General features: G+C 36.2%; 1 protein-coding gene across 1 annotated transcript in view; it reads left to right on the forward strand.

Annotated features, from left to right (window-relative positions):
• PCDH15 (protocadherin related 15) overlaps positions 1-15,352 on the forward strand; it is a 1,792,715-nt gene that overhangs the window by 1,467,063 nt on the left and 310,300 nt on the right. The window contains exon 20 of the mRNA XM_055560763.1: positions 10,609-10,688. Coding sequence (XP_055416738.1) covers positions 10,609-10,688 — 80 coding nt within the window. The remainder of the gene's footprint in view (positions 1-10,608; positions 10,689-15,352) is intronic.

Here is a 15,352-nt window from a genome sequence, read left to right on the forward strand (position 1 = left end):
CAACTTGTTTTTATAGACAATTTTTTAACAATAGTTTAAGACTACAGTAGAAAGTGATTTTCATTTACTTCATGCCAGGAGGCTATTGTATGATCCAAAGAAATGTTTGCAATTTCTAAACCTGCTTGATAAAGCAGGGTTTTGTTTGTTTGTTGACTTCTTATTTTTCCTTTTAATTAACCAGAAGTAACCAATCTGCTCTTCCTATAAGTTAAATTAAAAAAAAAAAAGACTACTTTGAAATCTGGGAATGAATGTGGAATACTGGTTGGGGCAAATATGTGAAAGCCACGGGTATTTTAATAGCAGTAATAAGTACTGCCTTTAGTAGCTTGGCAATAAATGATTCACTGTGCTGTTTCTTAAACAAACCTCAGAGTTTATTGCATGTCTTGAAGCTGTTGCTTCACATACTGGTAGCTATTGTTTATTAAAGCTTAAGTGTGTAAATGCTGTTATTTTCCTGAAGTTTTGATAAATAGGAACAAAAACAGTGTTACTGAGGTATACTCAATAAACAGCTAATAGGTGTCAATTTTCTAGAAGAAACAACAGGAGACCCAATTCATGTTGAGAAGTGTTGATGGTGATTCTATGCTTAACTACCAGGGATTGGTTGATTTGGAGCTAAGAAAATAATTTTAGGTTAAAAAAAAAAAAAAAAAAAGAGCATTTGCATTAGAATAGTTACTTAAGAAAACTGAAGAATTCAGTATCTTTTGTTCTAGTTTTGAATACTTTCTATTTCACATGGATTCACAAAATCCCATATCAGTTTAAAAAAAATAAAGAAAAACAGTTTACATTTTTCTGTGTTCACCACTCACACACCTGCCTCACACACACAAAAGAAGAAAAAAAAAGTTTAAAAAACTTCACATTAAGAAATGTCTTTTAGGGCTTCCCTGGTGACTCAGTGGTAAAGAATCCACCTACCAATGCACAGATTTGATCCCTGATCCGGGAAGATCCCACATGCCACAGAGCACCTAAAACTGTCCACTGCAGCTATTGAGCCTTTATGCCACAACTACTGAAGACCAAGCCCTAGAGCCTGTGCTCCACAAGAGAAGCCACCACGATGGGAAACCCACACACTGCAACTAGAGAGCAGCCCCTGCTTGCTGCAACTGGAGAAAAGTTTATGCAGAAACAAAGACCCAGCACAGTCAAAATATAAGTAATTAATTAAAAGAGAGACATCTTTCAAAGATAGACGCAGAATTATTTAACAATAAAAATTAGCTTTGAAACAGCTTTATTCCCTACCAACTGTCCCAACATAAAAGTAGTTCAGTTTTAGTTTTGATAACCAAATAGTTAGACAGACCAGCAAAATTTGATTGCCACTATAATCCCCCTAACTTAAACAGTACGTGCTGGGGATTTTAAATCAGAGGTCACCTTTGTGAGTAAAAATATGTGATAAAAACAACAAGTGGAAAAGCCCCAGATGTTTATGCTTCCTTTTTCTTTGTTTCCATTGATTTGTATAATGTAGGAGTCTGGGTAAACTTGTCAGGTGAGTTAGAGAGCAATCTGAGGGGTTTGGATTTAAACACTCCTAATGCCCAGGAACTTTATTAACTGGAGCTGTAAGTTAACTCTTTATCAGAGAGAGCGAGATGGTGGTGGGGGACAGCCCCCATAAAGTCAGAGGTGAGAGCACAAAGCAATAAAGTAGGCAGACTCTGGTTTTTGGGGGTAGATGCCCGAGAATATCCAGGGGGACTCCTGAGGCTCGATCCCACCTTTGCATATGCCGAGCCTCCTTCCTCATGACCTTTGCCACGGGTGGAGCTCCTCACGCCAGCTCCCAGCACTTCTCCAGGGGATCTTCCCGACCCAGGGATTGAACCCAGGTTTCCCACATTGCAGGCAGATTCTTTACTGTCTGAGCCCAGGGAAGCCCCTGTTTTAGAGAGGATGAGAACAATTTAGAAAACGTAGAAAGCAAAACTCCCAAAATCTTGCCCTAAGAGGGAGATCAGACTATGGATGCTCAATCACTAAGACTTATCAGACTCTTTGTGACCCCATGGACTGTAGCATGCTGGATTCCTCTGTTGCTGGACAATAATGCTGGATTGCGTTGCCATTTCCTTCTCTAGGTGATCGTCTTGACCCAGGGATTGATCCTGCATCTCCTGTATTGGCAGGCAGATTCTTTACCACTGAGCCACCAGGGAAACCTGATCAGATAGAACATTTTCAGCAATAGGAGGAAAGATATAGTGTGTGGTTACAGGACGATATATATGAAATATATATATATATATATAATGTACATATATAAAATTAGAAGAATTTGCAGAAAACTGCTTCAATCTTCTCAGTGAAACTATAATCAGGGTCATCAGATGAGAATAAAGATGTGGTAGGATAAGTTGGAGACCTGAGGAGAAAGTGTTAATAATCATATAGGAAAGAGGGAAAGTGATTGAAGTAGCTAAATACAGTACAATAGGTGGACAGGGTGAATACTCTTAAGGTATGATCATGCTCACGGTGTCATTCTAGATTAGCTGCATTTTAAAGTTTCAGATATGCTATACTGCATATAATTTGTCATATTATTTAATTTTTTAAATCAAATAAACTGACTTTTTTTACACAAATGAACTTATCTCAAAAATTAAATTTTTATCAGAATCATAAATGACAAAACTCGACATAAAAATGTGAAGAGTAAGTCATATTGAAATATGTTCATAAACACTGTTACTTTGTTAAAGGACCAATAATTTAATCCCAAGAGTGCACATACATTTTTGGAAACACTGCTGTCCTGAACTGAAAGCTTCAGTTCCTGCTTTCAAGCAGTTTAATAACATAAATCAGGACTTGTTTGCCTAAACATGAAAAGAAAAGACCATCTAAGTCTGTTGATTTTATTTATTATAAAAATCCTAAGGGCAGGTACTTTGCCTTAATGTCCTGTGAAATGTGTAAAATCATTCTGCGAGCATAAAGTGTACTCTATCAAATGGTATTCAGGGTGGTGTTCATCTTAATATGAACAGAAGTTTAGAGATGCTTTCTTTTTCAAAATTTCTATTTTCCTGTGTCTAAGCACATTGCTTATTTAGATAAATCTTGGGTTTCTGTTGGTGCTTCTGAAAAATTGGTGACTTGAATTTACATGCAGTGAGTAATCTACTGAGAAGACTAGAAAGAAAAGTTGCTTTGATCTTTAAAGATATTCTTTGTCAAGGAAAAATAAAGAAAAGGTAGCTTTATTTTATTTCACATGCTGTTAAACGCATATCAGTGAACCTCTGACTGAACACCATTACTTGCTAGCTATCCAGGTTAAATAACTCGGGTTGCTTACCTGAGGCCAACAAAACAGGAGTGAGCCTTCCACTTGCTTGCTCTTTCACAAACTCATTAGGCATGTATCCACCTGAGGTCTTCTAACTTGCTCTACTCTATTCTTGGAGGGACCTTCCCTGCATGAATAGCTCTCTCACCTTTTACAAGTGTTGCCAAATTTTCACGCTTTTTTCTGATGGCTTTCCTGAAAACCTCAATGTAAGTGTAAATTTTCACTCTGCCTTCCTATATGTCCTTCCTGAATTATTTTATATTTTTATAGCACTCATATGGATTTGAAAACTGTATTATATAAATATATGTTAATTATAAAAATTTTATATATAAATTATATATTAAATCTGATATATTACATATATAAATATGCAATTATATAACATACTCTATATAAATACCTATACATTGATTATTTTTCTTTTTCCTCTGTCTCCCTCACTATCTGTAAACTGCACAAAGGAAGCATTTTTGTGTGGTTCTTGTTGAAGTTCCAGTGCTGAACACAGTGTAGATGTTCAATAAATATTTTCTGAATTAATAAGTGAATATTGTTAATGTTGGGGCTTACCAGGTGGTGCTAATGGTAAAGAACCCACCTGGCAGTGCAGGAGACATAAAAGACATGTGTTAGATCCCTGGGTCAGAACAATTCCCTGGAGGAGGGCATGGCAACCCTCTCCAGTAGTCTTGCCTGGAGAATCCCATGGACAGAGAAGCCTAGTGGGCTTACAGTCCATGGGATCACAAAGAGTCAGACAAAACTGAAACAAGTTAGCAAGCATGTGTTGTTAATGTTATCATTAGCTTTGTTTTGAAGTTAGGTGTCTTGCTTAAGAGAAAATAGTATAGTGAGTGCCGAAACCCAGGTTCCTGGCTCCACAACCTACCCAAAAATTCTATGATAAACCCAGGGAAGATAGTCATCTTCTCTTAGATCTTGAATAAAGGACTCCTTTTGGAATTGATTGATCAAAAATAAAGGCATAGGAAATGTTTTTGTGCTGAGGCTAATTCCTATCTGTTATGGAAAATATTAACTAAAAATAGAATCTCCTTTTTAAAGATGAAACAGTCAATATTATCTCTAAATAAATAAAAAATACCTTCCAATTAATTATAAAGAACCCTAATTGTAATGATGAGAGAAAGAGTAATATAATTGAAGTCTTTTGCATTTCCCATTTGCCTATAAGATTATTGCGTGGCTTAAATGAAATAAGGTATGCAAATATAATTTCTGATATTCTAATAAGTAGTCAGCAACTTTTAATGTCAGGATTCACTATTCCATATCATATATAAATTTTTGTTCATCATGTAGGGAAGGCTGGCTGTGTGATGTGATGTGTGTTAGTCATTTAGTTGTGTCTGACTCTTTATGACCCTCCAGGCAAGAATCTTGAAGTGGGTAGCCATTCCCTTCTCCAGGGGGTCTTCTTGACCCAGAGATGGAACTTGGGTCTCCTGCATTGGAGGCAGATTCTTTACCATCTGAGCCACTACGGAAGTCTAGAGAAGGCTGGTTAGACTCATATATTTTAAAATGTTTTTATAAATATATGTTAGATCACACATATGTACATTATCAAATCTTAATCCTCCCAGAATAATTGTTTCTGCTGATTTTTTGAATTATTATTCATTATTTCTCCACTTTTATGTTGGTATATAGATACCAACATCATGATAGTTTAACATGATAAACTACATGGTATTTTAAAAAATGCTAACAGAAGTAATGGATATATTTCACAATTCAAATCCAGATAGCACCACTCCCCCTTGTTTAGTAGACCAAGAATTTATGAATCCTCCCTAATTACTATTCTGTTTGCTGCAGATCCTGAAACAATAGCAAAGGATTGACTAAGAGGATAAGAAGAAAACAATCAAATAAGGATTTTCTTCTAAATCCTGGGTTTTCAAAGTTTTCAGTAAAGGCACACCCTCACATAAATAGGCAAATAACTGGCTTATAGTCAAACATAACTGAAGAAATATTCCACAGTACCTCAGGGATTGAAAGTCATTAATTTGGCTGAAAAAAGCACTGAGAATTCTGTAGGAATTCCTCTGTTACTTTAGTAACTTAACAAAATAATGACTTATATAAACAAAGTAACACAACATTCACAGTGCTCTAATCTGATGAAAATAATATTAAATATTAGAGTAGATCTGATACATTTGAAGCAAGGTTTAACATTAGTTTGGACTTAAAATTGTTTGCACAAAGTTATCTTACTTCAGAATCTGTTTATTCTGGCTTTTATGAAAACACATGTATACCTGTGGCGGATTCATTTTGATATTTGGCAAATCTAATACAGTTATGTAAAGTTTAAAAATAAAATAAAATTAAAAAAAAAAAAATCTAAAAAAAAAAAAAAAAAAAAAACACAATATGATATATTGTCTCTCAAAAACTATAACAACCACAAGCCAAAATCAAAGAGACATTGGTAAATCTGTAACAATATGATAGGTAAAAATGACTGACTGAAAGAGGAAAACAACAGAAAACATTTAGTGTGAACTTTTTAGTGGTAAAATATATCTCCAGATGCAGCTTAATTCTGTTTCTTGAGGAAGTTAAGTATCATTTGTAATTCCATTTTATCTTTCTCACTAATATGTATCTGGGAAAGAACCAAAATCAAAGGGGAACTATCAATCATATGCTATCAATCCCATTGACTGTGTGTATGTGTTTATTTTCTTTCTTAGTCTCTACACTTACACTTGCATTATAATTAATTTAATGAATTTTAAAATTTTAGATTTAAATTTAACTGGAATATTTCAAATATATTATAAGTAGCTTGTTGTTTCATTGTATTTTGATATTGTATTCGATTTTGTGTGTGTCTGTGAGTGTGTGTATGTAATAATGCATAATAATGCAATAACCTTATTAAAAAATAAAATAGAATCTTGACCTGGGTAAAATGGTCATATTGTCGGCTTAATTAAAATGGGATATGGTGAAGGTACAAGGGTGAAGGCAGGAGCACTAGTCAGATTATTATTGCTTAAACCCATGAGGGAGATGGTATTTGAAGTTCAGAGACAGCCAAATACTGCAGATATTTTAAATATAGACCCAGTGGGATTAACCTATGGGTTACATTAGGGATTAAGAATGTTCAGTTAAGGTCAAGTGGTAGACTGTTGTAGTTACTGCTATTTACTGAGATAATGAAGACTGAAAGCAGCAGTGGGAGAGTAGCAGAGAGATCAGGGTTGGGGATTTTAACATTTTAAATTGAGTGTGTCTATAGTTCATGTCCAGTGGGTTCTCAAGGCAAGAATACTGAAGTGGTTTGCCATTCCCTTCTCCAATGAACCACATTTTGTCAGAACTCTCCACCATAACCTCTCCATGTTGGATGGTCCTACATGGCATGACTCATAGTTTCATTAGGTTAGACAAAGCTGTGGTCCGTGTGATCAGATTGGTTAGTTTTCTGTGATTGTGGTTTTCAGTCTGCCCTCTGATGGAGAAGGATAAGAGGCTTATGGAAATTTCCTGATGGGAGAGACTGACTGAGGGGGAAACTGGGTCTTGTTCTGATGGGCGGGGCCATGCTCAGTAAATCTTTAATACAATTTTCTGTTGATGGGCAGGGCTGTGTTCCCTCCCTGTTATTTGACCTGAGAGCAAACTATGGTGGAGGTAATGAAGATAATGGTGACCTCCTTCAAAAGGTCCCAGCAACACACTGCTATACTCAGTGCCCTGAAGCCTGCAGCAGGCCACTGCCATCCCATCCCCCTGCTAGAGACTCCTGGACACTCACAGGCAAGTCTGGGTCAGTCTCTTGTGGGGTCACTGCTCGTTTCTCCTGGGTCCTGGTGTGCACAAGGTTCCAAGAGTCTGTATGCCCTCCAAGAGTTTATTTCCCCAGTCCTGTGTAATTTCGGCAGCTCTATGGTGGGATTAATGGCGACCTGCTCCAAGAGGGCTTATGCCATACCCAGGTCTACTGCACTCAGAGCCCCTACCCCTGCAGCAATCCACTGCTGACCCATACCTCCTTAGGAGATACTCAAACATAGTTCTGTCTCAGTCTCTGTGGGGTCTGTGGGTGTTGGTGTGCACAAAGTATGTGTGAATGTCTCTGGCAGGTGTCAGGTTTGATTCTAAATATGAAGTTACGAAAGTCATGCAAAGGAAGTGTTTTACCAAGATGACATTTTTAACTAATTCTACAAAGCTCTGAGCCACCATCTAAGCCACAAGATGGTGGCTATCTGCATTGTGGGAGACCTGGCTTTGATCCCTGGGTTGGGACGATCCCCTGGAGAAGGAAATGGCAGCCCACTCCAGTACTCTTGGCTGGAAAATCCCATGAACGAGCCATGGGGCTCTATGGAAGAGCCATGGGGTCTCAAAGAGTCGGACATGACTGAGAAGCTTCACTTTCTTTCTTTCTACAAAGTTTTGTCCACAAAGCCCTGCATGAAGTAAATACTAGAGATATGGTTATTGACATTTCTCCCGGCAATCTTGATTCCAGCTTGTGCTTCTTCCAGTTCAGCATTTCTCATGAAGTACTCTGCATATAAGTTATATAAGCAGGGTGACAATATACAGCTTGACGTACTCCTTTTCCTATTTGGAACCAGTCTGTTGTTCCATGTCCAATTCTAACTGTGTATCCTGACCTGCATACAAATTTCTCAAGAGGCAGATCAGGTGGTCTGTTATTCCCATCTCTTTCAGAATTTTCCACAGTTTGTTGTGATCCACACAGTCAAAGGCTTTGGCATAGTCAATAAAGCAGAAATAGTTGTTTTTCTGGAACTCTCTTGCTTTTTCCATGATCCAGCAGATGTTGGCAATTTGATCTCTGGTTCCTCTGCCTTTTCTAAAACCAGCTTGAACATCAGGAAGTTCACAGTTCACGTGTTGCTGAAGCCTGGCTTGGAGAATTTTGAGCATTACTTTACTAGCGTGTGAGATGAGTGCAATTGTGTGGTAGTTTGAGCATTCTTTGGCATTGCCCTTCTTTGGGATTGGAATGCAAACTGACCCTTTCCAGTCCTGTGGCCACTGCTGAGTTTTCCAAATTTGCTGGCATATTGAGTGCAGCAGTTTCACAGCATCGTCTTTCAGGATTTGAAATAGCTCAAGTGAAGAGGAACTAAAAAGCCTCTTGATGAAAGTGAAAGTGGAGAGTGAAAAAGTTGGCTTAAAGCTCAACATTCAGAAACAAAGATCATGGCATCTGGTCCCATCACTTCATGGGAAATAGATAGGGAAACAGTGGAAACTGTCAGACTTTATTTTGGGGGGCTCCAAAATCACGGCAGATGGTGACTGCAGCCATGAAATTAAAAGAGGCTTACTCCTTGGAAGGAAAGTTATGACCAACCTAGATAGCATATTCAAAAGCAGAGACATTACTTTGCCAACAAAGGTCCGTCTAGTCAAGGCTATTGTTTTTCCTGTGGTCATGTATGGATGTGAGAGTTGGACTGTGAAGAAGTCTAAACACCGAAGAATTGATGCTTTTGAACTATGGTGTTAGAGAAGACTCTTGAGAGTCCCTTGGACTGCAAGGAGATCCAACTAGTCCATTCTGAAGATCAGCCCTGGGATTTCTTTGGAAGGAATGATGCTAAAGCTGAAACTCCAGTACTTTGGCCACCTCATGCAAAGAGTTGACTCATTGAAAAAGACTGATGCTGGGAGGGATTGGGGGCAGGAGGAGAAGGGGACGACAGAGGATGAGATGGCTGGATGGCATCACTGATTCGATAGACGTGAGTTTGGGTGAACTCTGGGAGTTGGTGATGGACAAGGAGGCCTGGCGTGCTGTGATTCATGGGGTCGCAAAGAGTCAGACACGACTGAGTGACTGAACTGAACTGAGAGATATGGTTCTATCCCTGGGTCAGGAAGATCCCCTGGAGGAGGAAACGGCAACCCATTCTTGCCTGAATTCTTGAATCTTGCCAGTATTCTTGCCTGAAAAATCCAATGAACAGAGGAGACTGTCAGGCTACAGTCTATGGGGTCACAAGAGTTCAACACAACTGAGCTAATCACACACACACACACATTCACACATTATTATTCAGTTGCCCTTGGACTCTGGAATTTGTGTGGTCCCAGAGGTTTCTGGCCACCTATCTGTTGTGATAGCTGATAGGGCTGTCCCATGACCAGGACCCTGAAATCCATGTCTAAGCCATCTGATCTACCTGTAGAAACAGTGCTCCCTGTTGGTCCAGAAATGGGATTTCATACTCAACCTGTCATGGCTGGGATAGTTGTTGTCCAGTAAAGGACCCCGTACAACCCCACTTTCTTAGATCCTGCAAACTCCAGAGCAGTGCCTACCAGTCAGAGAGGTAGAATCTGCCAACCAACTAATATAAATAAGTAGTAGTTCCCCTCCTCTTGAGGTCATATTTAGGCAGATCACTCTTATATTCCTTTTATATCATCCCGATTTCTTTATTCACCCCTCTTCCATAAGAGGATGTAATGGATTATTGAAAAGGAAGTTACTGGATATTTTAGGTGGCAAAATCCCAGACTCCAGAACCACAATATAGAATGTATATCTTTATTTTGGGTAAGAGAAACTCAGAACTAAAAGGCAGAAGCTGTAGATTTTGTTTTCTATGACTTAAGAAGGGAAAAAGGGTTAATATTTACTGAAACAATGTGCCAGATGTTAGTCTATGTGTTTTAACACAGATATTTCACTTAACCCTCTCAACATCTATTAACTTTTGTGTTATTATGGTTTTCATTTTACAAATGAAGAAATTGAGAAATGATCACACAATTAGCAACTGGAGCCCAATTTTTAATTTCAGGCTCTCTGGCTCCAGTTTCAGAAATCTTAACCATAAAGTTTTATAGACAATATATTTAGAGCAGAAAAAGAGGAAAAAAAAGTATATAAAATTATTTTGACAATGCAAACATTTATGTAGAGTCTAACATATTTGTTTTAGTTATTCATATAAAATTAAATACACTCTATGAAAATCATTACTATATTTCCCCACCTGATAAGATTATGTATGTATTCAGGGGATATTATTCTTATTCACTGTTGCAGCTTTCAGATGAAAAAGAATGGTAGAAATGCTGGGATCTGGTATTTACATGTAGTCATTAGCACATATTTTAATCTTTTTTTTAAAGGTATCATGGGCCTTCTGTGCTATTAGTTTCAAGTATCTATATTATACTGTACTGAATAGAAGCCATATCAATTACTTGATAATTAAATTTATGTTTTCTCTCTGAAGGCAACTGATCGAGAGGGAGACCCAATAACATATGCCATTGAGAACGGAGATCCACAGCGAGTTTTCAATCTTTCAGAAACGTAAGTTAATAATTTCTAAATATTTACTTTTTTAATTTTTAAAGTGTTAAACAATATACTGGTAGCAAGAGAACAGACTTTTAATCAAAGACTTTCAGCTGTCTGTAGTTTTATTTTACTTTTTTCATACATTTATTAGTGAGAGCTAGGGGTGGGGCGATGGATAATTCTGAATTCAGAAATCATACCCAGGAGACTATTTATTTATTTTAAATATTTTTACTAGGTAAAATCCACTGAGGTGGAAACTTTTCATTTGCAGTTATAACCTGGGATTAATTAGATTCCTTTAAAGCTGTCAGCTATTCATAACAGAAGTATTTCTACAAAAAGGAACTTGGCACTAAATTGTTCATTCAAAGGGAATTTTGTAAGACAAAGTATAATTCAAATGCATTTAAGGTGTCACCAAAGTCTATCCTTCAACTTTTGAGTAACAGGTATATTCTAGAAAAGCTAAGATAAAAATATTTCATGTCCATGCTAAGCCTCTTTTAGGTCTGTGTTCATGTCATTCTACTCACCTCTCTGAACATATCAGAGGTAATTTCGGTCATAACCATTGAGAAAACTGACAGCAGGCATTAAAGAAGGCATTGAAGTCTGCTTTGTTTCTCTTCTGCAATAGCAAAGTGGCTGTTCTGCTGTCGCACGTGGCTGCTTGTCAAGGAGATGTTCTTGTTATCTGTCTGATGTTTCCTCTGTGGTCCTGAGTGGTTTTACTCCCTGAAAGGATGAAAATCTAAATGTAGCTGATGAGTGTAAAGTGAAAATTTTGGCAACTTAGTCAAACTCTGCTTCAGTCTCAGGAGCACATGGTGCACAATGATATATCAAGAGAACTGTGGATGGTCACGATCTTTTAAGAAACACCTGAAATTTTGCATTGACAACGATGGTACAGCCATGAATGTGTATGCCTGGAAACAGTATTTCCCAGAGTTTTAGACTTCACAGATGAATAAGCTTCCATTTAAAAAATGGAAAGACAGATATTTTGAATTTTCCCTGATAGGTACATACAAATCATAAATTAGTTATAATTTGCAATCATCCTTAAAGAAAGAAAACTTTGTAAAAGAGACATTTTAACAGTAATTGAGACTGCATGGTACTGGCATAAGAATATGTCTGGATAACAAGGATAAACTTAAGAGTCCAAAAATAATCCCTTATATTTAAAGTCCATTGATTTCCAAAAGAAAGGGCCAAGACAATCCAATTAGAAAAGAATAATCTTTTCAGCAAATAAAGCTGGGACAACACACAAAGGAATGAAGTTGGACCTTTACCTCACACTATTTGTAGAAATTAACTCAAAGTGAATCATAGACCTAAATATAAAAGGTTAAACTATGTAATGTAGAAGAAAATACAGATGTAAATTATAATTTAGATTAGGCAATGCTTTCTTAGATATGATACAAAAAGCAAAAGTGATTAATGAGAAGACCAATAAGTTGCACTTCATCAAAATTTGAAAAAAAAAATGATTCAAATGGCATGATCATGAATTTGAAAGACAGCCTCTCAGAATGAGAGAAAATATTTTAGATAATGTATGTGACAAGGGACCTATATGGAATATGTAAAGAACTATATCTTGAAAATAAACAGATCAATAATCTAAATAAAAATGAACAAGACTTTAAATAGACATTTCTTCAAAGATACGTATATGGTCAATAAGCACATGAAATATGCTCATAATCACTAGTCACTAAGGAAATGCAAATTAGAATCATGAAATACCACTTCACATCCACTCAGAATGGCTATAATGAAAAACAAAGGAAATAGCATATACGGGTGAGGATGTAAAAATATCAAAATTCTCATATATTTCTGGTGGGAATGTAATATGTACATTCTGTAAAACTATTTCTCACATTTGGAGAAGGAAATGGCAACCCACTCCAGTGTTCTTGCCTGGAGAATCCCAGGGGCAGGAGAGCCTGGTGGGCTGACATCTATGGGGTCACACAGAGTCGGACACGACTGAAGTGACTTAGCAGCAGCAGCAGAGTTACCATATAACTCAGCAATTGCACTTGTGTCTATTCAAGACAAAAGAAAACACGTGTCCACTTAAAAAGTTGGACAAAAAATGTTTATAACAGAATTATTTAAAATGGCAAAATGTGTACAACAACTCAAATGTTTGTCTGTAGATGAAGTAAATTAACAAAATGTGTATTCATGTGGTGGGATATTATTCATCAGTAAAGAGAATTAAGTACTGAAACATGCATGAACCTTGGAAGTAAGATACTAAATGAAAGAAACCACAAAAGAACACATTTTGTATGATTCCATTTGTATTAGATGTCCAAAATAGGCAAATCTATAGAGACAAAAAGTAGACTACACATTTCCTGAGGCTGGGAGATGGCAGAGAATAGGGAGTGGATACTAATGGATACAGTGGTCAAGTATTCTAAAATTGATTCTGGTGATACTTAAATTAATAAAATTATTGAATTTACATTTCAAATGGGTGAATTCAATGATACATGAATTATATGTTAATAAAGGCAATAAAAATAAGAAAATAATGAAACTTTCACCATTATTCTCTGTTAAGGATTTCCATTCCTGTGTTTATCTGTTTTTCTTTTGATGATGAAGGATTTTACAACTGCTGGATGTGAAATCTAATGAGCTACCAGTTTTATCAAAGACACTCTCACTCATGCTGCTACCGTAGCAAGTGGTTCTCTTCTACTTTCTCATTTATGATTTTGAAGCCAAACAGACAAAAACCTAACTGAGAATCAGAGTTTCTTTAATGTGTGAAAGATACGAATGCAGCGTCCTCTTTGTCTGAATTGAGCTAATCAGACAGAAATATCCTTGAATGCAAACTGCTTCCAGACAGCTAGAATAGGTCAGGTCTCTATGATGGTTGCATGGTCTCTTTCAATGATCATTCTTGATTCAGGATCTGTACACTGAGCACATTGCCTTTTATCTTTTGGTGATTTTATTTCAGCCAACACATTGCTCTTATTCCCATTGATATGTATAGGCTGGTCTAGACCCTTAGCAATATATTTCAACACATTTGAAATGGAAGAAAATTGATACTTTAATTCCTGCTTCCTTTGATACTTCTGGGATACTTGTGCAAATTTGCATTACCACTTCTGTGTAAGTTTTAAGGATTTGAATAATTCGGGTACTCTCTCCAAAAATAATAGAAAACAATTTATGTTCTCTCTTGTCAGATGTTTCAATTCATCTAAGTAGTGATCTTGGTTACATTTTCCTTCTTAAAACTAAAAAAGTACATGCTTATTGTTTATATTAAACATTATATTATTTTATTCTATAATGCCATTGTTAGCAATAATCATTATGATACCATTAATTTACCTTTTCTCCATTGAAATAAAAATACACCAAAACATTTTTATAATTTGTTAAAAATGTTAGTAGTAATGAATCTCAATGCTAGTATGGATTGACTAAGTGTTGAATTGTTATATGTGTTTTAATTAGATTAGTGGATTAGTCATATGTCCAGGGAAAAAACTTCTTTACATAAAAATGCTTGTTCCTTAAAGAGAACAATCATCCATTATGCAGATCATTTAGCACCATGTATTAAATGGTTAGATCTTTATGGTTCTGCAGCATAATGCATTAATAACTTTGTGTCTGTTCTAGTATATTATTCATCAAATATTTGTTCAGCAAACATTCACTATTAAGTAAACATTTAAGCAAGATGTAAAGAAACTTCCTCTGTAACTATTATGACCAATATATAAGTTATTTATTGCAGGAGATTGAGGAATTCTTATTGATTATCACCATTGTAGCACAAGGCATGTGATGTAACACTTAAACACTAAGTGCTAAATAGAAGAAGCCAGAGTTATTTCTGCCCCTTGTTAGAATTGTCTTTGAAGATTTTACATCTTCACTGGCATTTTTATTTCTTTCTTTGTGACTAATTAATTTTGACCCTAAATTTAAAGCTTGATTATGTTTTTCATGTCAATTTAAACTACACTGAAGATTAATATATAAGAAAGATGATATGCATTTTTTTTCTGTCAGCTCTACTCTCAAAATACATACTCAATCATCCTTTTCGCAGTACTAGTTCATGTCTCCATCATCTTTCTCCCTAAACTACCACCAGTACCAGTATCTAACTCTTTCTATTGGTCTGTGTTTGTTAATCACTGATTACTGCTTAACATGGAATGCCATGTCAAACTAGGAACAATTACACATTTTGAAGTACACTCTAACATCTCTATCATTTTAAGGCCTGAAAAAATGATGGCCATATCAGCATGATGAGTCTGTGAAAGACAGACACTTGCAAGTGTAAATAATGTTAATCACAACTAGTAGAATGTATTGAAAAAGATTAAAGGAAGAATAGAACACAAAGCATGAAACCTGTGAGACAATCTCTGTCAATGCATAATTATGCTGGTGGGGTAGTTCCTAATAAATTATGCATTTGGAGAAAATGAACACTAAAATAGCAGGTTGGTTTGTTTGGCAGTAGATACCCTTTAGCAGTAAATACCCTCTACTATTTTTAATCTACATTGTATAAACAACATTTGAACACAATTTTTATGGTTTGGCAAACCAAATTCATTGTCTAAAAGAGCTTGGTTTTCTCCAACACAGTACCTTTT

Source organism: Bubalus kerabau, chromosome 22, assembly GCF_029407905.1.
Source record: "Bubalus kerabau isolate K-KA32 ecotype Philippines breed swamp buffalo chromosome 22, PCC_UOA_SB_1v2, whole genome shotgun sequence".
NCBI lineage: Eukaryota > Metazoa > Chordata > Mammalia > Artiodactyla > Bovidae > Bubalus > Bubalus kerabau.